Source organism: Narcine bancroftii, chromosome 10 (genome assembly GCF_036971445.1).
Source record: "Narcine bancroftii isolate sNarBan1 chromosome 10, sNarBan1.hap1, whole genome shotgun sequence".
Lineage (NCBI taxonomy): Eukaryota > Metazoa > Chordata > Chondrichthyes > Torpediniformes > Narcinidae > Narcine > Narcine bancroftii.
The window spans coordinates 37,212,614-37,236,506 of record NC_091478.1 but is presented as its reverse complement, the minus strand read 5'-3'; the positions used below and the strand labels follow the sequence as shown (position 1 = coordinate 37,236,506).

General features: G+C 43.3%; 1 protein-coding gene across 1 annotated transcript in view; it reads left to right on the top strand.

Annotated features, from left to right (window-relative positions):
* The window catches only part of pcdh15b (protocadherin-related 15b), a 568,726-nt gene that overhangs the window by 420,030 nt on the left and 124,803 nt on the right, over positions 1-23,893 (top strand). The window contains exon 24 of the mRNA XM_069899399.1: positions 9,084-9,224. Coding sequence (XP_069755500.1) covers positions 9,084-9,224 — 141 coding nt within the window. The remainder of the gene's footprint in view (positions 1-9,083; positions 9,225-23,893) is intronic.

Sequence of the window (23,893 nt, the reverse complement as noted above, 5' to 3'; positions counted from 1 at the left end):
AGTTCTGGTCAAGAGCCTCGGTACTGGAGGATTTTGGGCTTTCCAAACCTCCTGGACCCCCTGTGATACAGGATTACTGGGTCTTGAGGGATCTGGCTCTGGTTGCAGATTGGATTGGACCACTTCCCAAGCAGTGTACTCGGTAGTTCCTGCGTCACTTGATCCTCAGTTTCGGTAGGTGACAGGTCTTCGATCAAGATGATGTCCTCTCTGCCGTCAGGGTATGCCACGAAGGCATACATTGTGTTGGCGTGCAGCAGGTGCACCCTCTCAATCAGGGGGTCTGTCTTATTCCTCCTCACATGCTTTCTCAGCAGGACTGGCCCTGGTGCCATCAGCCAAGTACGGAAAGTAGTCCTGGACGTGGATTTCCTCTGGAACATAAACATAAGCTTGTGAGGAGTTGTGTTGGTCGCTGTGCAGAGGAATGACCTTATGGAGTGGAGCACCATCGGTAGGACTTCTTACCAGCGTGAGTCTGGAACGCTTTTGGACCAGACAGGCAATTTCACAGCCTTTCTTACAGTCGCATTCTCTTTTTCAACTCGTCCGTTCCCCCGGGGATTGTAGCTAATTGTCCTGCTTGAGGTGATCCCCCTTACAAGCAGGTACTGGCGTAGCTTTTTGCTCATAGATGATGAGCTTCAGTTGCTAAAGACAGGGTGTAAATAGAGTGCAAGGCCCTGATGACCATGGTGGTGTCATGTCTGGGTAGGGGATGGCGAACGGAAAACGTGAATACTCGTCAATGACGTTGAGAAAGTACACATATCCGTTGGTGGAAGGGAGGGGAGCCTTTAAATTGACACTGAATTGTTCGAAGGGGCGAGATGCCTGTATCAGGTGCGCTTTGTCGGGGCAATAGAAATATGGCTTGCACTCCACTCCCTTATGTGCTCATTGGAGTAGGGCAGATTATGTGCCTTGATGAAATAAGCCATGCAAGTGATGCCTGGGTTACAAAGCTCATTGTGTAGTGACCACAACTGGCTGGTGTGTGCAGATGCAGAGCTTCCTCTTGACAGAGCACCTGGAGGTTCATTGAGAGCACCTGGCCTGTATGCTATGTCATAATTATAGGAGAAGAATTCGATCCTTCACTTAGTGATCATCATTCTTTATTTTGCTCCTTTTTGCATTATTAAACATAAATGCCACCGATCGCTGGTTGGTGAGCAGTGTAAATTTTCTGCCAGCCAGGTAATGCCTCCAGTTTCTGATGGCCTCTACAATGGCTTGAGCTTCTTTCTCCACAGATGGGTTCCAAAGCTCGTGGCCTTGTGGGGTGCGGGAGAAAAAGGCAACAGGCCTTCCCGCCTGGTTAAGGGTAGTGGCTAGAGCTACAGAGGCATCGCATCCCACCTGGAAGGGTGCATTTTCATCAACTACATGCATGGTGGCCTTTGTGATGTAGCTCCGAACGTAGTCAAAAGCTGCCTGGGCTTCGGCCAATATTGGGAAGGAAGTGGATTTTAAGAGGGGGCAGACCTTAGCCACATAGTGAGGGACCCACTGGATGTAGTAGGAGAGGAAACCCAGGCACCTCCTTAAGGCTTTCATGGTCCTCGGGATCAGGAGGTCTAACAGGGGGCACATTCAATTGGGGTCAGGGCCAATGACACCATTCTCCACCAGATAGCCCAGAATTGCCAGATGTTTTGCCCGGAACACACACTTCCTGGAGTTGAATGTGAGGGTCAGGGCCTTGGCTGTGTGGAGAAACCTCTGGAGGCTGGCGTCCAGAGAGTATCCACAAATGGTGATGTTGTCGAGATAAGGGAAGTTGCCTTCAACCCGTACTCATTGACCATTTTGTCCATTTGTGTCTGGAAGACCAAGACCCCATTAGTGATGCCAAAAGGGATCCTCTGGAACTGATAGAGCCGTCCATCTGCCTCAAATGCTGTGTAGGGGCGGTCCTCGGAATGGATTGGTAACTGTTGCAACTTTCAGGTCGATGGTCAAATAGACCCAGTACTATGTAATTATGTTTACCATTTCTGAAATTCGAGGGAGGGGGTATGCGTCCACGTGTGTGAAACGATTAATTGTTTGCTATAGTCATCCACTAGCCTGGACTTTTCTTCCCCTTTATAACTGCAACCTGGGCTCTCCATAGGCTGTTGCTGGGCTCAATGAAGTTTTCTTTGAGTAGCCGCTCTGTCTCGGCTCTGATATATTCCAGATGCCCCGCACTGTATCGCCTGCTGTTTGTATCTATTGGTTTGCAATCGAGAGTCAGGTTCAGAAACAGTGGGGGGGAGGATCAATATTTAGGGTGGAGAGACTGTGTGTGGTGTCCGTCTTTAGAGACCTTCCGTTCCACACCGTGATTGGAGGAAGTGGGCCAGAGTGCTCCATGGTCACGCTTTTAAGGTGACACAGGAAGTCCAAGCCCAGCAACACAGGAGCACACAAATCCTTCAGTACATCCAATCAGAACTTACAAAATTCCCTCTCACCCCCCCCACCCACCCCCCCTTTTACAGTTAGATGTACCATACAATACCCTGGATCATCGCAGAGTGCGAGTACGAAGCGAGGAAAATACGATAGTCTGTCAATTGCATTTTTAATTTGTATTGCAGAGTTTATAAAGCTCTCAGTGGAGCCAGTGTCTACCAAGCAATCCGTTTACCTTCACCTCCATTGTCAAGTTATTCAATTGGTGAGGTATTGCCTGATCCAGGATGACCGATGCCAGTGCTCCGGAAACCTGTTGCTTCTCATTGCTGATGTTGACTCTCTCCTTTTGGCCCGTGGGCAGACAAGATGGCATCGAACACAAGGTGCAGCAAGATGGCCGCCCTCCCTCTTGATCCGATGAAGGACTACATGGCGTCAACCTCGAGGAGGGGCCAGATGATCGCCGTAGCTTCCCATGATGCTTTACTTCCAGTGGCAGGTCTCGCTGAGCACACGGAGTCCTTCGCAGGGCATCGGGCTCGGGGGTGCTGTGCCCGTCCACAGAAGTAGCAGCCCAGTCGCGTGTGGCCACAGCAGTTGGCGCTGGGGCTGCGGGACTCACCACCACCCCAATGACCTGGCCTTCTGTAAAGGAACCATTTTCACCCATGAGGTCGTCAGCTCCCAGTTGAGCCTGCTCAAGTGTTTTCGCCAGCTCCAGGGTATTGGCCAAGTCTTTCTTCCCCAATTCTACCAGTCGCTGCCTCACATATCTCGACCTCACTCCTGCCACGAGGGTGTTCTGGATTTGTTCTCCTGTCTCACCTGGGCTATGTCCGCTTCATAGTGGCATTTTCTGGTCAGGGCCCACAGTTCAAGGAATTAATGGATGATGGTGATGTTGAGAGAGCCGTTGCCTCACCAGCACGTCATTCTAGAGCCTCATGTAGTGGGCCTTCAAGCCTTCTATGGCCGAAACGACTCGAGAGAGAAGTACAGATCTCTGGAGACTATTGCAGTTGAAGGTGTCTTGTGTGGCCGTCAGGTAGGACTGGAAGCACTCCAGCCAGTAGGCCAATTCCTCCGGGGCCTCAGGGGACGGAGGGTTGACCTGGAGCATGCCTGGCTTCAGCAGGGCTTCCAACCTGCTTCTAAGTTAAGCTATTAAAATTGTAACGTGACTGATTGCACTCAGAGACTTGAGAGGAGTACAAACACACTTTTAATAGCTTACAATCAATGGCCAGTAGACACAATAGTCCTCAGGTGAATCTGAGGTTAGGCGGGAAAACCAGGGTTTATATTAAGGTAGGTGAGGGAGGAGCCAGCCATCTGAACAACACACAGACAGTGAATTCCAGTTCACTGCAGCCCCAACAAAAGTACAAATTTATCTGGTCAGATTTGTTCAAATGTCCATGTTGTCAACATTCAGTTGTGTGCACTTCTACAGAGTTAACAATGCTGCACAATCTCTTGTCACGTACAGCCTTAGTGGAGTCGTTTTAAAGGTGCATTTGATTTCAAGGCTGTGCTCTCTCTCCCTTCTATTGTTGCTCAAAAAAATGACGTACGTGGAACACAACAGAGAAGTCCTACCGCGGACCTCCACCGCCTAAAATGACATGCGTGGAACACAACAGAGAAGTCCTACCGCGGACCTCCACCGCCTAAAATGACGTGCGTGGAACACAACAGAGAAGTCCTACCGCGGACCTCCACCGCCTAAAATGACGTGCGTGGAACACAACAGAGAAGTCCTACCGCGGACCTCCACCGCCTAAAATGACGTGCGTGGAACACAACAGAGAAGTCCTACCGCGGACCTCCACCGCCTAAAATGACGTGCGTGGAACACAACAGAGAAGTCCTACCGCGGACCTCCACCGCCTAAAATGACGTACGTGGAACACAACAGAGAAGTCCTACCGCGGACCTCCACCGCCTAAAATGACGTACCTGGAACACAACAGAGAAGTCCTACCGCGGACCTCCACCGCCTAAAATGACGTAGGTGGAACACAACAGAGAAGTCCTACCGCGGACCTCCACCGCCTAAAATGACGTACGTGGAACACAACAGAGAAGTCCTACCGCGGACCTCCACCGCCTAAAATGACGTACCTGGAACACAACAGAGAAGTCCTACCGCGGACCTCCACCGCCTAAAATGACGTACGTGGAACACAACAGAGAAGTCCTACCACGGACCTCCACCGCCTAAAATGACGTACGTGGAACACAACAGAGAAGTCCTACCGCGGACCTCCACCGCCTAAAATGACAGAAGGAGAAGAAGACAAAATGAACTGACTCAGTATGTAAAAGAAGAAGACACAAATTTCTTGTTTATTTTCATTGTGTGATGAGATTGTTTAATGGGTTTAACGTATCATATATGTTGAACGTTGACTGAGTGGGGAGAGGGGGGTGAAGGAAGGAGGGAAGGGAGGGGGAAAAAGAGGAGAAAATGACTGTGTATATTCAAGAGGGAAATGTTTGTGTGTATTTTGGTCAGTATGGTTCAGTGTGAAAAATAAAAAAAATTTTTTTAAATGGCACATGAAACATATTAAACAGAACAACTTCTCTAATGAAATAGGTTTATGTGAATGTGATGCAAGGCCCTGGAACACTAAATTTGGAACTAAATTGCCTCTTGCATCTTCAATCATAATAGATGCATGCCTACGAGCCATTGTGTTTACAAAATTAGTTCTGCTTTTTCCATCAAGTATCTGACACTATTCTCTTCTTACTGATAAAGATAAATGTCTTCACAAGATTAATGACTATATTCGCTGATTACTCTTTTGTGAACACACCCTATTTTGTTTCATAATTCAATACTCTGCATCTGAAGTGATGGGTGATCTGCTTCCGCAAATACCAGTTCAAGAAAGGCATGAGAAGATCCACCTCAATGATCTATCTCTGTGTGACATTCCCTAATTATCAGTAAAACCCTTATTAGAATTTAACGATCATTAAAACCATTGGTTTTATTGATATATTATGGCACATTTTTCACTTCACGATCACCTTTGCAGGATTGATTGATTGAATAGTATTTCAATGGGTGAAATGTTGGGTGAATTATACAACAGATATGCAAGCCTTCTATCACATCATTGCTGGGCATTAAAGACAAGCAGTATTGTTTCTCCGTGGTCAGCATACCTTGAGAATTTGCATCTGTTTGTTTGTTAACACTTCCTTAATGTGAGAGGTAAAAAGATTATTACTTATGTTGTAAAGTAATTTCAAGATAATATTTTGTAATAATGTTCAAAATAACATTGTCGTGATCTGAAATGCAAAAGCAACATTTAAGCCTATCTGACCGAAACAGTTAATAACTGGGACCAATAGCGGAGAACTCCGTAAATTGGCTAAAAAACAAAACGAAAGTGCAGAAAGGGCAGATCTAAATTATAAATAATAATAAAATAATGAACTGTGGCGGGCTGATCCACTCTGCAAGTGAACCGGGTTACGGAGCTGAGGACTCGTGGGGGTGCAGAGGGCCCCGATGTACTGGCCGCGGTTCCAGCCCTCGGGGCTGACGTCATTTCCATCCCGGGAGTCACAGGCGTTGTTGGGTTGTTGGATATAAGCCCGCGCAAGTTTGGTTAAAATCAATTGGTTGACCTCACTTGCGGCTGATGGTGTGGTTTGTACGCTGCACCTCCTCGTGACCATCGTGGTGAACCCAACGGGCCCAGACAGCAATTTTGGACCCCACAATGAATGAGGCTAATGTACAAAGTGTGATCTCGCTGAAACTGCCTACCTTTTGGACTGGCTGTTGTCTGATTCAAGCAGGCTGAGCCCCAGTTCCGTGTCAGGCAGATCACCGCAAACACCACAAAGTATTACAACATGGTTAGCTCACTCGGCCAAGAGACTGCTGGAAGAATTAACGATTTTCTGCATCAACCCCTTGCCGTTGACAGGTATAAGGCCGGTAAAGCATTCCTTATCCATACTTTTGGGCTTCCCCACCATTAACGGGTAGCACGTCTGCTAAACATGGACGGTCTTGGCAACTGAACACCATCCACCCTAATGAATGACATGCTGGAGCTTATGGATGGCCACAAACCCTGCTTGCTGTTTGAACAAATATTCCTGGAGCAAATGCCAGAGGACATTCATTTGCTCATGGCAGCAACAATTTCGGCAAACCCCCAAAGGCTGGCGGCCCGCGCCGATGTTCTGTGGCATGCCAAGTAACATGGCTGGTGACCGTTGACCAAGTTGCTGTGTCACGCCTGGGCACTCAGTTGTTCTCTGCCCCAAAGAAGAGGGCGGTGACAGCTACAGCAGATGAAAGCCCAGAAAAGGAGCGGTGGTGCTACTATCACCAGAGGTGGGGTTCTGCGGCCCGTTGATGCCTCCCACTTTCCTCACATCTGGGAGGCCATCGCTAATGGCTATAACGGTGGGCCACCCAGACAGGCTTCTCTACTTGTAGGACCAACAATCCGGTCAACACTTTCTCATCGGCACAGAAGCAGAAATCAGCATTTTGCCTCCCACGAGCCAGGACATCCATGCTGGAAATTATTGGCCTTACTTCACTGCTGCCAACTGCAGCAATGTTAAAACGTATGGTGTGTGGACCATCCAGTTTGAATTCAGCTCCTGCTGTTTTAAATTGTGTTAAATTGTGGCTCAGTGAGTGTGGCCTGGCTATCGATCCAGCAAAATGCCAGTTTGGCCTTAAATCTATCAACTTCCTTGGGCACTGTATTGACCGACATGGAGCAGTGCCACTCCCATCCAAAGTGGGGGCCTTACGCAAATTCTCCAAGCCAGCCATTGTGAAGGGTGTCCAGGAATTTGTAGGCATGATAAATTTCTACCATCGATTTTCACCACCGGCAGCCAGAATTATGCAACCCCCTCTTCAAACTTCTGTCCGGACAGCCCAAAGAACTAAAATGGGTCGAGGAGTCGACAGCAGTCAATGTGTCTAACGCAGCTGTGATGGCATCCTAGAGCAGCTGGTTGATGGAAATTGGAAACCATTCGCCTTTTTCAGCAGAAATGTAAGGCCCCTTGCTCAAAAATACAGTGCATTCAACCGAGAGCTCCTGGCCCTTTACTTCATCATCCATCATTTCTGGTACTTCCTGGAAGGAAAAAATTTCACCATCTTTACAGACCACAACCCTCTCAAGTTCGCCTTTGCCAAAGTGTCAGATCCATGGTTGGCAAGGCAACAGAGGCAGCTCTCATGTATCTCGGAGTACACTGTTTCCATTTGACACATTGCGGGCATCCATCTCAGACATCCGTTCATTCAATCCATTCTTTATCTCTAGGGTTTGACTACACAGCTCTTGCAGCAGCAGGACAATGAGATACCGGCCTATCCCATTACCATTTCATGGCTCAATTTGGAGGACGTGAGGTTCAGACCTTCCAGGGCTATGCTTCTCTGCGATATATCCACAGACCAAACTCAACACAATGAACCTGCACTTGGAGACGCCGTGACTTTGACGCAATTCTTGGCCTGGCACACCCATTCATCCGAGCAACCATGCAGCTCGTCACAGACAATTTATGTGGGATGGCCTACGGAAACAGGTTGGCCACTGGGCCAGAACTTGTATGCACTGTCAGGCCTCCAAGATACAGAGACACATGGAAGCCCCTCTACAGTCTTTTCCTCCGACACACAGGCATTTTGACCACTTTCACATGGGCATTGTAGGACTGCTTCCACCTTCTAGAGGCGTCAAGTACCTGTTCACGATGGTCGACAGATAAACATGCAAACTACGTACTGTCAGATGGCTTTTCACTTCTGAACACCGTTTCCGGTGGAGGGTGGGGTTCTGTGGCGGGCTGAACCAGAACCGGGTTACGGAGCTGAGGACTTGTGGGGGAAGAGAGCCCCGATGTCCTGGGCATGGTTCCAGCACTTGGGGCTGATGTCATTTCCATCCAAGGACTCACAAGCGTTGTTGAGAACTGTGAGACATAAGTACGTGGGCATGAGTTCAATTAAAATCAGTTGGTGTAGCTCACTCATGGCTGCCAGTATGGTTTGTTGGCTGCACCTCCTCACGACCACAGAACATTAAAAATACTGATTGCTGGCTTGGTGGGCTGGGCAATTAGTTGTTTAAGATTACAGGCAGGGAGTCATAGGACGTAGGTTCATTAAAACTATCTTTGAGAGTTTCATCAGAATCATCTCCAAAATGTCCCCGATTTTTTTGGTTAAATTCATCATATCAGATGGTAATGATATCAGCCAAACCAAATTGGTTGCATTAGACGTCTCCCAGAAAATAAAATGAAAATAGAAACAGTTGTTAGCAAAAATTAAAACAGGAATATACCATATTCCTACTCCCTTGACACCTCTGTCAGATTGCTGTTCATGGACGACAGCTCTGCCTTCAATACCATGGTCCTTAGCAAGCTTATTCTTCCTCCTTGTTTCACCCAACATCAGTAGAAATGCCTGCTAGTTTTTATCTTGTCTAATTGTGTACACCTCTATCAAACATCCCACCATTCATTGATATCCCAGAGAATAAAGACCTAAACTGTTCAACTCAGTTCCTCAAATCCTGGTAACATCCTTCTGAACTTTCTCTTCACTCTTTCAATCTTAAAATTTGAATGTTTAGTCTATATTGTTTTTGTCATTTCAGGAGTATTTAAAATCAATAATCGCACTGGAGTCATCACAACAAATAAAACACTGGATTATGAATTCATAAAAGACTACGAAATTAGAATCCAAGCAGATTCACTGGTGTTTTTCAGATCCAACCTCAGAGTTCCTTCAAGAAGTAAGTCTGTTTGGTTATCTTTTTGTCATTGTTTCCTATTCAAATCATATTTGGGTGAGTCACTTGCTGATATTATAATAATGATTAACCTTGTACTTGGGCTAATCAGGTGAATTACTTTCCTTTTTAATGAAGGTGTGGTTGAATAAAAATGTTATGTTAAACATACCATTCAAAGTAAAAAAAAATTCTGTGTATGAGCTCAACTAACCGGAGGCTTTTTTTTTGCTCACATGGGTATTAAGCACTCAAAAAGCATTCTCAAATTCCCATTATACCGCAAAGCTTAATAATCTGAGTGTATCAAGAAGCACTGTTCTCAGAGACACTGCCTCCCACACTGGGACTGTGGCCACTAATTGCATGTAAGAAAGGTAGAGCTCCGTCTGGATGCTGATGCTTGTATCTTCTCCAAATTGGGCAGGTCACGTTCATATATCCAACAGGACCATTCAAACTTGTACAAATATTTAGTTTTCTTCTCAAGCTTTTCAGAGTTTCCATTTCTTCCACAATCCAAGATACAAAGTGCAGAGAGAAATATGTACAAAGGTGTGAAAACACTTCTGTGAACAAGCTGGCAGGCACCTGGGACTGCCTACCTGAAAAGGTCATTGCTTAGACATCATTTCGCATGTTTCTGGCAATGTCTGTATATTTGAGAGAACAATATGAAAGCAAAAATGAAACCCACTGGGAAGCATCAATCAATCAATAATACTGCAGAAGGCCATTTTATCTTTGGATCTTCCATAGAGTTCAAAGCTAAACTCGGGCGCACTATAGTATAATCTGAACAGATTGTTAAATATTGAACTGCAAATCTCTGGTGTTCCTGACATCAAACACTTTTACTTAAAAGCGTTTGAAATATTATCTTCCCTCAAACCACAATCAGTAGAATAAACAACTCATGAAAACTTACAGTGGCCTAGAAGTTCTACTCCAGGTGCTACAACGTACAAAGTTGTTTTTTTGAATATTTTATTTTGAGAATTTTCAATCAATCTGCAGTCAAAATGAAGAATAATCAAAAAAGATATTGATATCCGTAAATATTAACGAAACAGTACAAATATCGATCCACACGTCGATATTAAAGAAAATTAGAAAAAAAAGAGCCAACTTGTGATTCGATTATAAAGAGCGAAGAATTCCAATAAAACTACAAAAATGCAAACACAATGTCCATGTTGAACCAAAGGGAGGAAAATATAATAGAGAGAAAGAAGAATAAAATAAGATGAACCCACCACCCCCTCCCAATAAACAAGAAGAAAAAGTAAGAAAAGATTGGCTTCACCCTTGGATAAATCTCACTCCCATCAATGGACAAATGACTTATCTAGAGTTCTTGGCACTGCAAGCACCGGGTGGGGGAAGAGGTGGGGGGGCGGGGGTGAAATCGTTAAAGATTTATCCTGATGTACCTTAGGTATGAATTCCATATTCTTGAAAATACCTCATACCTGTTTCTGCGGTTATAGGTGATCTTCTCCAGGGAACACAATTGACATTTCTATCTTCCAGCGGGCTAAACCTAGTTAGCAATCAGATTTCCAAATAAATGCTTTGAATATCCTGAACACTGCTAAAGTGAGCTTAACAAATTTTTATTGATATTTGGACAGCCTCATTTTAGGTCTTAGGTCTTCTAAATTCCTAAATAAAAACAAATAGGTATCTGAGGGTAATGAATTCAGGTAAAAAAAAATTTCCAGGAGATTACCCATATCTTCCCAGAAAGGCCTCACTTTAGGGCACGACCAGGTTGAATGCAAGAAAGTACCTATTTCTTGACCACACCTAAAACATTGGTCTGATATTTCTGATTTCAATTTACATAACTTTTGTGAAGTAAGGTATAGCTGATGCAAGAAGTTCTATTGCACAAGTCGATACCTTACATTAATCGTGTTCGTCATGCTGTTCTGGCATAAGTCAGACCAACAAAATGGATCAATTTCTCAACCCAAATCTGATTCCCACCTTGGTCTTGATTTATCAAGCCCTTGTTTAGGGGTTCCCACCTGAAGTAAGGAATACATTTTGGATATAAATTGTTTTGTGCTCCCCTTTCGCTACACTGTGGTAAAGTTAGTGCTGGACCGAATTTGTCCATTATATAAAATCTTAACTGAAAATAGCAGAAAAAATATGTATTTAAAACTCCATATTCATTCCTAATTTGCTCAAATGTCATAAATTGTCCCCACTCATAACAATCCTCAATACACTTTGACCCCCTCTGGGATCAAATGTCAAAGATTTTATTATTAATCGTTAAATGAATTAACATATTTTGAGCCAGGGGTGTTTTAGGTGAAAGACCCTCCTTGTCCCCAATTTGACCATTAATTGTATTCCACATTGTAATTATATGCTTTAATAAGGGGGCTTCTTGAGAGCCAGATAATAATTTAGAATTCCATTTGTATATGTTTTCCGCTATCCTCTCACCCACCTTATGTAATTCCAATTTTACTCATGAAGATGTACTCAATACAAAGTTATTTAAAGCTGTTAGCTGTTAGATTCATATACTTATTACAGAGATACCAAGATTGATAGATTGCTTACCAGTTCAGTTCTTGCCCAGTAAGTTCACTGGGGTTATATGGACATTCACAGTAGCACTGAATCATGTCTCGTGCACAAGTCAGTTGAGCAAACAAAGTGAGCCTCTCACGTGTACAAGTAATTGTCCAGGGTAGATTGCGTTTATGTCATGCACTTACTCTTTCAAGCAAGAGTCCATCAGATCATCCTCCCCGTTACATGAATCCCAACCTGCTCACACCCTGCGGTCCATTCCCAAGTGATTGATTGCTAAGATGGAGTGTATGATGGAAAAATCTTTGTTCGCACATACATTTTTTACATTGAATACAACACCTTGGACATTATATTCAGCAAACAATGGTCAACATACACGTTATTTGAATTCCAATTCACTCTCCATCCAATGCAACACAATGGGTTTAAATATAGTTTTCCACATGGGAACCAAAATCTTATTTAAGATTCAATTTATTATTATAGCAATAAAACAGTGTTCTATTACTTGAAATTTCTTTTTGCCTGCTGCAAGGCAGACAGATTCACCACTGGCAGGAATTACCCAATTGCCTCCTACATTTTTTTACAGTCAGACATACATTCAGAGTGTAGAAAAAGGGAGATCTCCCAGAGTCACCGAGAGTCCGTAGATTTGCCTCCAGCGCTCCCGCAGGTCCGCAGCCACACAGAGTCCAGATCAAAACTATTGACAACTCAAGCTCTTGATCTGAACCTCCAATAGGGTCAGGAAACCTTCGCCAACCTTGACACCCCTTCACATCGCGGTTCCAATACCTGGTACCCCTCCAACCAGTTTGAGCCAGACTCCAGCAGTCTGCAGCCTCAGGACTGTGAGTCTCCGATAGCAGTCTCGAGCAGCACGCTGCATGCGCTGGTCCCTCTGCCTCAGAGCTCCCTCACTGGTCTGCCACTGTGGCCACCATCCCAGGGATTATCTCCTCTGCTTCTCCTTCTCAGACAGGGGGTGACCTTTCCTTTCTCTGGTTGCCTGATCCAGACTTCTGCTTCCTTTGTGGCTGCTGCCGATTAATAGGTGCAGACCCCGCGGTTGCGGGATGTCAAATAAAATCACCATCGGCACCGCCAATGGGCTGTTCAAAGCCCGCGCGGAGCCGACGGCAGTCGACTGGGCGGCTGGACCCCATGGGAGTGGTGCATCTCTGCTCCCTCGTTCCCTGAAGGTCTGCACCAGTGGCAGTCGCCATTCCTCACGCCATATTTTTGATGACATTGGGACTTTCCAATGAACTAATATCTTGGATATGATGTGACCCATCAAGCCTGAATATTTCTTCACTAAATATGTAGTACCCCTAGTATCTGGAACCTATGAGGATTGGTAAATGCCAGATAAGTGAATTTTCTATTTGCTTGAGACTTATTGTCACAATGCCTAACTAAGAATAAACAGTTTTTAAAAAAATACTGTACTTACATTGAATAAACTTCACTTCCATGAATAAATAAACCTTAAAGAATTTTACTTTATTTTTGGTCAAATTCTTTGAAAACATTTAACCTTCGCTGCATTTGCAGATTTCTCTGACTCAACCGAGCCACTCGAAAGATGAATAATTACATTATAGATAATTAACCCCTCCCCCAAGTTTATAGTTAAGGCCTTTGACAGGGGTGACTTACTAAACAGAGATAAGGAGACACTTTAAGTGAGTTTCCCCCCTTCCCCCCCCCCCCCCACCCCCAACGCTGAGCAGCATCAACCATTTCTTCATCCTGGGGGAATCCATTGCTGTTTCACACATCTGCTACGAGCAAAGCACAGACAAGACATTCAGATGGCTGAATGTTTTCTCCCATCTTCACCAAAGGTTTATGTGTTTCTTCAGAAAACATTTATTTTACAATTTTAAACTTACCATATATTTTGGTGTATATGTCGACCAGCAGATAGACCAGTCCCTGATTTTAACCTCATTTTATTGGTTTGATGGTATATTGGGCTTATAAGTCAATTCCCCATTTTTGGGCTGTCCTGGCCTCCCAGTTACTACCTTTCTCTTGGTGGGAATGGGAACCTTGGACCTATATGGCAGGAGTGGTGACCTTGTTCTCTTGAACAGGAGTGGTGACCTTATTCTTCTGACAGGAGTGGCGACCTCAGCTTACCAGGCAGGAGCGCCTACCTCAGGCTCCCACGTAGGAGCAGGGACCTTGGGCTCTACTATTGCAGTGTCTGGGTGGATTCTGGTGGCACCCGGCGGTGGGGAGGTGTTGGGGAATGGTTGCGCCAGTGGTGGGGAGGTGCTTCCAGGCTTGACTAATACACTGAATCAGTGCTTCCAGGGTTGACTTATATGCCAATGTTTTTGACCTGAATTTAAAGTCTCAAAAATATTTCTGCCGTACAAGTCGACCCTTATTTTTTAATGATTTTTGAGGGTATCATGTCTCAACTTATACACCAAAATATACAGTACATATTTTTTCACCTATTATTGTTATTTATTTTAATTTTTAAAATGTATTTTCTTCTATTTATTTGCCATTTGCTTGAGTCTGCTGGTTCCTTGAATTCTGGATACCAAGGGGTTTTCCTGGATTATGAAAACTGTGTGCTATGTTTATAGTTTATGCATCCACAAATATTTTTATTTCTTGAAATTAGTTCACTTTTTTTTCATTTGGGAGATATTACTGTCTTCCAGGGTAGAATAATACTATTAGCGTATGGAATTGCTTTCATGTAAGCTTCCACTGAGTATTGGTCAATGCATTAAATCCAGCTGCAAATAAAAAAAGTGACCACAGAAATATCGATAGACATAAAGGATATAAGGCAAGTTTGACCAGATTACAGCTCAATATTATTTCTGGATCAATGTAAATTTGAGTAATTACGTCTAAAATTGGTTTTGTGAAAAAATGGAAAAGTAATTTGACCAAAATATAGGTACAGGAATAGAGCATATTGCATCTTCACACTGCTACACATTCAGGAAGATCAAGGCTGATTTTATATTTTCTGCCAAGGTTCCCAAACCATTGTTTCCTTAAAAGTCTAAAATCTGCCTATTACAGCTTTAATTGTTCTATCACAGCTTTCTGTGATAGAGAAACCAGAGATTTACAGAAAGCTGAGAGAAATTGCTCTTCATCTCCTCTTTAATTGAATGGTCTCTTATTCTGAAACCACCTCAGAATCAGAATCAAAATTTATTATCATGAATGTATCACAAAATGTCACAGCATTACTGACTAAATTTTGCTATAAATTACATTTCAAAAATAGATAGTGCAAGAAAAGAGGATAAAGTAGACTTTGTGCTTCATTGTCCATTCGGAAATCTGACGGCCAAGGGGAAGAAGCTGTCCTTGTGCTGCTGGGTGCTCACCTTCAGACTTATGTACCTTTTTCCTGGTGATAGCAGGGTGAAGAAGGCATGGCCTGGCTGGTTGGGGTCCTTGAGAATAGAACCTGCTTTCTTAAAATACCACCTCTTGTAGATGTCCTCGATGGTGTGAGGACTGTTCTATATTCTCCCATGGGGTGGGGTGGAGGAGGGGGGGGAGAAACATCTACTCAGCATCTAACCTGCCAAGCCCCCATAGGGTCCAGCTGCCCATGTACCAATAGGATCATCTCTCATTCTGTAAAATTTCAATCTGTACATGCACAATCTATACAAATACAATCTGTTTCATCAGTACTCATCAGATGATACTTTCACCCTATGAATTAACTGAGTGAAACTTTTCCAAACTGTGACCAATGCTTGCATTATACTTCTTGAATAAGGATACAGTACTTCAGATGTGGTTTCACTATTTCCCTTACAAATACCTTGCTGGATTTATACTCCAGCCCCTTTGCATTAGTGGCCAACATTCCATTTTGCACATTGTACCTGAATATTAATGTGTTCTATGTACAGTAAAACTCCTGTTACCTGGAATTCAACCAGCAGAACAAAAATTGCAGAAAATAAATATGTAAAAAACACTGAAATTTAAAATTGGCATGCATTGTCGTTAGTTCGCCATTCACGCAACACACAATCTCAAGCAACCAGAAAATTCATGTATCTGGCATCCACCAATTCCCAATGGTGCTGGATACTAGGGATTTTACTGTACTTCAGTTTCCTTTAGCTTCTCTTCAATAAAACACCCCCTACTTTTTTATTTCTTTCTATGGTTACATACTCAAGTAGCAGCAATAGAAAGGAGCCAGGACAATGTTATATTTAAAATAATATTTTAATTTATTATTGACTAAATATATAACACCTTATCTAAACTTAACCCTCAACTATGTGCAACTCTGTGTGTGTGTGTGTGTGTGTGTGTGTGTGTATGTGTGTGTGTGTGTGTGTGTGTGTGTGTGTGTGTGTGTGTGTGTGTGTGTGTGTGTGTGTGTGTGTGTGTGTGTGTAAAATATCCCAAACCATACCAGTTCAGGTCTAATTCTGGAATGTCAGTTTGAAATCCAGTCTTAGAAATCCAGAGTCGACATGAAGTTTCTTAAAATGATGCAAATAAGTGTTTACGAATGAGGTGGGAGAGACTGAGGTCTCAGACTGTTATAAACTCATGAAATCCTTGTTGAGTTGCTTCCTGAGAAATGTCCTTTCAGACAAATAGTAGTCAAAGCTCCCCTTTTCCTTTTCTAGGGGAAATGAAGTGAGTGGCTTTCACAAAGCTTCCAGAACCCTTTCGTGGGTCAGCCAAAATGTGACCTTCCCTTTCTGGTCGTAGTGTAGTGCATTGTCCCCTTCAAAAGTGACCTTTCCTTTGGCCATGGTGGGGCACACTCATTCCCCCTTATCGGGAGAAATCAGACAAATGGTCTATTACCACACGAGGGCCACTTCACCTCAATATTACTTCAAGAGATCCTGCTCCAGTGCTGCCTCCTTGAAAATGGCCCTTGATCAGTGTACTGTTTCTTTAATATGTTGGTCACATGGTCTCTGCATCTGACAATAGACAATAGGAGCTGGAGTAGGCCATTTGGCCCGTCGGGCCAGCACCGCCATTTTAGATCATGGCTGATCATTACCATCAGTACCCCTTTCCAGCCTTATCCCCATAACGCTTAACTCCGTTACCCACAAGAGTCTTATCTAACTCTCTTTTGAACATAGTCAGTGAATCCGCCTCTACCACCCTCTGTGGCAGAGCATTCCACAGATTCACACTTCTCTGGGTAAAAAAATGCTTTCTCATCTCCGTCCTAAAGGGCCTACCCTGTATTCTTAAACTATGCCCTCTAGTCCTCGTCTCCCCCATCATTGGGAACAAGTAATCAGACTTCACCTTGTCTATCCCCCTGATGATTTTGTATACCTCAATCATGTCCCCCCTCATCCTTCTAAACTCCAATGGATACAAGTCCAGTTTTTCTAGCCTTGGTGCATATGACAACCCTGCCATCCCTGGAACTAACCTTGTAAATCTGCGCTGCACACCCTCTATAGCTAGTATGTCCTTCCTCAAGTTTGGAGACCAGAACTGGACGCAATACTCCAGGTGGGGTCTCACCAGGGCCCTGTATAACTGCAGAAGGGCATCTCTGTTCCTATACTCCAATCCCCTCTTTATGAAAGCCAACATTCCATCTGTGTTGCAGGGCCTTCCTCTCTCTTCAGAAGTGGAAAATTTGAGAGTGCACTGTCCCCAGCCTGTCACCTGACAGTCAATCTTCAAAGCTTGCAGGGTTTGCAGCTTGATTTGTCCTCTTAAAGTGACAGCCCCACTCAAATGAAAATCAACTGGGGGTATGTAATACAACCAAATTAAATCATTTAATATCCACTCATTATACTTCTTTTGCCAAATTTTCTGGCCATTTACTGAAGCTATCTTTAACTTTTTACGCACTCCTTTGGCACAGAACTTGCTTTCCCAAGTTTATTTGAGCTGTCAGTGTCTTGACTGATATTTAGAATTCCTCTATTACCATTGTAGTTACAGTCTCACTATGATTCTTTGAACACTAGTTTTAGCGTGACAACCTAAAATGTCCTCTTTAGCCTGACACTCTATTTTTCATTGGTTAGCCAGTCCTCTGTATTAATTCTTAATTTTGACACATTGTTGAACATTTGGCTCATCAAGTCTACGCTAGTTCTCTGCAGGCAATTGGATCAACCCCATTCCTCTCATTTCTCCGTAATCAATTAACTTCCGCAATCCCATCAACTCCCCGTCAATATTTTTTGCCATGTACCTACACTGTTTCATTAGGTTGTCCTTGGACAATCAGAAGATAATGAACTTAGAGATAATTTACAGAAACCCATCAGTATAAAAGCCAGAGCATCTTTAGGATGTGGGTGCACATTCAAGCACCTGAAATCATGCTTGATTCTTGATCTCTGCAGCTGTGAAGAAGAAGTACTAACTTCCCCCGCAGTCATGACCCGTTCTCAACTCTTATAGCATTTTCATGAATATCTTTTTGAAATCCAGTTGCACTTTATCCACGGGTTACCTTATATCCACTTTCCCAATCATTTAATTTCCGAAGATCATTGTAATTCTTGAAGGGACCCATTGAGGCAACTATTAAACCACTGATTGACAAACGTTTATGTTCATTGGAAACTCAAAGGTTGGGGGACCTGAGGTTCTGAAATTCCAGATAGATTACTTGAGGGGGATATTCCTTAAGTAATGGAATGGAGCTTGGAAAGTAGAGGGTGATAAAAAGGCCAAACAAACAGAGAAAGTGGCAGAGAAGTGAAGGGAAAGATCAAGCTGGTATTTCCTTTTTTCTACAGTAAAACTGCCTTTAAGCAATAAACTGGATGCACAGCCTTCTGTTTCTCCAAGACAGAGACCATCGTTAAACTACTTTCTCTGTTAGGCTCTCCTTCTTTGTGCTAGGCATTCTTGGATCTCAGAATGTTTCTTTTTTTTCCCCTTGAAGCTACATTTGTGCCTTCTCTAATCTAACCTCTTCCATGAAACCTAAAGCCCGCACTTCTGGTAACATTCCTCCAAACCACTCTTCATTCAACATCTCTTCCTAGTCCTTACGCTATTGATCTGACTGACTTCAATCGTCGCAACCACTTCCAATGTAACATTCTCATTATCAATTTCAAATCCTTCCACAGTCTTGTATCTGTAATCTTCTTCACTGAAACCAACAATTTCTCCCACCCAACCCCAACAATCCTTTCCTTTCATTCTGACCTTCACCCCACCTTTGGTGGGTGTGTTATCAGTCCTCTGTGAAATTCTGTTCCTAATCCCTGGCTTCATTACCCCTTGGCATATTTTCCTCAACAATGCTATATAAATGCAAATTGTTTTTTGCTGTGGATAGCTGAGATTACTGGAAATTGGTTTTCCTTTTCTCTTAACCAATGCTACTAATTGCAAATCGTTCACATCAAACCGAGAGAACTGTGGATGCATACCTGTGCCTTGGTGCCATGTTAGATTGTGGATAGGCATACAGGGTGTATGTGAGGGGCCAGAATGGAAGGCCAAATTTATGCCTATGTAGGCTCAGACCTGAGACACGTGACCAGGCATTGCACATTTCAGGAATGAAAGATCCAAAGATGTCCCACTAGGTACTTAATTCCAAAGCTCGGTTCAAGGCTTCAGCAGTAAGTAGGTTGTTGGCGGTGGTGGGTGGGGGGGGGGGGGGGGGAAGGGTTCTTCATTGGAAGAAAATTAGAGGAAGGGAATCAAGACATGTTGTTTGAGGTGGAATGAGCCAGGCTGGGACTACCATTTATTGCATCAACAGGAGTAATGAGGTCGAAGTTTGATAAAGAGTGATGAGGAGTTGCTTTGGTACAGAATGTGCAGTTGGATTGGGTGGGATGATGTTACAGGGGCCTGGAATCAGGACAATGATGGGATGGGGGTGATATTGGACTGAAGGTCGGCAGTGAAAGATTTGGTGCAGAAATAGAGATAGATAGTGGGTGCTGTAAAGGATTACGGTAAGTGAATCAGTCTCCATCCAGATTACTGTTGAACTGTGAAGACCTTGTTGCTGCAAGAGTACTCAACAACAGGTGATGTGGGTCAACGTGATCCAAGCTATGCTTCAATCATGCCAAAGGAACATTGAACAAAGGATGACATCATCGCATGGATACCCCATGCTGTGGCCATGTCAGGAACACATGGGTGATGTCTCAAGCAATGCTGAGAGTTATGTAAATGACCTGGATCTATGCGGGCTCCCAATAAAGCAACAGCAATCTGTTCCGTTACCCTTCCTTATTTACCAGTTGCCTTGCATCGCATTTGTCCATCAACTCCATTTTGATTCATTGGTCACACAGGAGTGTTTTGCAGAGGCTAACTGCCTTGCTACCAGCATGACTTTTGGATGTAGGAGAAACCCAGAACAGCCAGGGGAAACACACACAATCACAGGGTGAACAGGGCTACACTCAAGGATTGATCTTGAGTCCTTGGAACTGTGAGGCAACGGCACCGACTGCTGCGCAACCTTTCCACTCTGAGAATAAAACTCTTCTCAGTTGAACAACCTGTCCTCCGTTAGTATTGCCAAATTAGATTCAATGATTTCAGTATTTTGCCAGCAATGGTAACTTCGTGTCAACAAAAATAAAAGTTAATTAGGTGCATGAGATTGTTTTGTTGAAATGTATATTGACAATTAGTTTAAAAATGTATAAATTAACTTAACAATTCTGAATGTACTCACATTACATTCCTAAGGATTTAACTTGGGTATTTGTAACAACTCGAATATATTTGTAGTAAATAAGTCCAATAAGTCTCTGCCCATGTCAATTATAATCTCCATCACCCTTTGTTTCCCTCTCTGATTATGTTAACTGATGGGATAGAATTTTACATGGGATTTCAATCTTGTTTCATGTATCGGCCCCATGCTTGTCTTTTCCTGTGCATTTCAACCTTGGTTTGTTTCTACATAATGGACTTTGACCTTCATCTTGTCAGCACAATCTTCTGGAGTTGGAAACTCATTTACTCATTGTCTGTCTTAAATCTACTTCTTGCTTGATTTATCTACGATGCACAACATTTCTACTTAATATATTTTCGAACATAATTAAGATAAAGAACTAAATGTTATCCATTGTACTATTCATCCATGATGCAACAGTTCTAATTTATATATATTTGAATATAATTAAGATAAAGAGCGAAGCATTAACCACTGTAAATATTCACTTGAAAAGCCCGCACTTAGGCTTCAATCATTAATGAGCATAATATCCAATATTGCTTTATCTACTTGAAAGTGAGCTTAAAAGACATAGATGTAATCTTAAAACTGATTCAGTCTCCCAATTTTATTGAAAGAGGAACACAGGGACCAGAAAAAGAGAACTCTTTCAAGCAGCAAGAAAAATAAATCTCCAAACTGTAATTAGGAGAATAGTAACTTGTCTTCTTTATTGCTCCCTGCTGCCACTGCTCCGAGACATGGTTTATAAAACGCCTGCTGAGCCAGCACACTAAGTACCACATGCTGATTTAAGTTGCAAGATTTTAATTATGTACAATGCATAGCCAGAGGAAAACAACCTTATATAATGCTGCTTGCGAATCGCATTAAGGCTGGTGATATTTCTGGAAAGAAGAAATGTTATCTTTAATATGCTGGATCTTAGACACAGAATTCATTTCAAGTACAGACAAGTTGAGGTTGTGTCGGAGGTTAAACTTATGTCAAATTCCCCTCTCAAAACCACCTATTCCCTGGTTGATGGAGGCAGGATAGGGCCTGGCAGTCATTCCTCTCATGGGAAGCAAGTTGATAATTTAAGGCATTGTTATGTGTCTGCCTCCCTTTATTTTTAACTGTTTTCCAGGCTGGTTAGAAAGGCAGAGCACCTTTGGTCTTTGCATAATGACTTGTGGATTTAAAGAATGAAAAGCATGTCCTCCAGGCCAAACAAGCAACCCTGTAACAGTTCCCCACTGTGCTCTGCCAGACACCTGGTCCTAACCCATTTGGACCTTTCCCTCGTACACGATAAAGCACTTTGCTAATCAATATTTGCTCTGCTTACTCTATCAGCCATAATGACACCCTTCCCCTGCAAGACACCTCAACTACATTACTGGTACTTCTGCAGTCTCCCTCCAATGATCAAGGCACACTGATTCTGTCTACCCTAGCTAATACGATGAGGTCTACCCATGACCACCACCTTCCTTCTTAATCATTATTAGCTTACAGCCATCACCATAACTTTCTTTAAAAAAAAGGAATTGAAGGGAAATGAAAGGACATTCCATATTCACAAAGCCTATATTGTCACAACTTACAGAGCTCCTATCAACTGTGATTCAAATCTCTTTTCTCTTGACCACAATTTTACCCTCCTCCAACAATTACTCCCCTTACAAATGCTCGGATTACCTACGGTCAAGAACTGCTATAGCCTGATATCTCCTTGTGAAAACACCTCCCGGGTGCAATAAGACCATCTCCCTGCTGATCCGTTCCCAAATATGCAGACCTACCCCCACCTCAGTGCAATGAGATGACCTTCCTCCACCATGATAGACTCCCATCATCAATCACCACCTCTCGGAGTCCCTTGGTGCCACCAGCTAGTCTACCCTTGCAGACTTCAACCGCAAAGGTTACTCTTATCACCCGTGAGGCGGAGAGTTATCAGAGAAATGTTTATATATATATGTATGTATTTTTAATATAACATTTTAGCTTTCACAACATTCCCTTCATTTATATTTATTCAAAAGTCGTGAAAACACAAAATGCTGGAGAAGCTTTGCAGGTCAAACAGGGTTCTTTATGTTTACAAATGTAATGGTCAATTTTGAACTATTGCCCAGGTGAAGTATTTTTATCACACTACTAGCTTTGTACTTAGTTACACAATTTAAGCTTTGTGAATATACAAGGTCACGGACCAATTATAGATCTGATCTTCCTTTCATTTATCTTGATTTTCCTCAATTCCCTTTATGAAGTAGGTTAAAAACTGAGATGGTAGGGGCTTTCCTAGACCCAGTCTTTTGTTCCAATTAAAGGATGACGTAAGAATTAAAGAGAAAGAATTCAATGCAAGTCTGTATTTCACTCCTCACAATGTACCCCGAAACTCACCAAAGAAGAACTGGAGGATCTGAGGTAGGTCTCATGAAGACCATAGCGATGAGGAAACTGAAAATTCTCTGAAAGAGAGTAAACTTTTTTAGTGAGTTTAGAGGCAAAGAAAAACAAGTAATTTTAGATGTAAAGATTTATAAAAAGAATTGTTTGCATTTTAGCAAAGAAGGAAAGATAAATATTCATCCTTCGTTAAGGGTTTTTTAGATGGAAGGTCATAATATTGGCTGCAGTCCAGGGCAATGGAAGCTTCACATTTTAGCTGGAGATTTTAGGATCTTTATGTGAACCACCCTTGAGCAGGAGAAATACAGCAGTTATGGGTTCCCTAAAGCCGCTTTCAGGTGGCCAGAATACCCGACTGTAAAGCCACCTATTCTACTCCAATGTGGCTGTCGGGTGGCCACCTGCAACCTGGCCAGGAGGAGCACTTACCTAACTCTCCTCCTGTAGATATATTCTCCGGCTTGGAGAATCCCCCCGTTGCACCTGAGAGCGGCAGTGGGACTACAGCCATAGTCCACAGGAGCCCGGTGTTCACTCAAACGCAGCTCTCCTTCAGGTGACAGAAAGGCGTCTTCTCCTCGGTCACCTGAATGTCCCAGCTGCACTTCCCCAGCTGTATCTGCCAGAGCGTTATCTGTGTCCGAGCACCTGAAAGCAGCTTAAATTAGAGGTGTGTAAATCTGCATGTACTGCCTTCCCAAACACACCTGGATCATGAACCACTGCTGTCTGGCATTGCCCAAAAAAAAACATAGTGAGGTCTCAGGCAATAGAGAGCACACCGCTGAAGCCCTACTTTCAGAATTCCCTGATAATCATCAACTGGTGGCAATGGTTTCTAAATGTCTCTGACGTTCTATAAATAGAAAGGCTTCAGCATGAGCTTTGAGGTCTTAACTGCGGGAAAAGGACTTATTCAAGTACAAGTTCGAGGACCTATACTTCTTTCTGGGGTATCTGCTTCTGAAATCCTGAGCAGTGACCCCAGTCTATCCACTGTTGAAGGCAATGT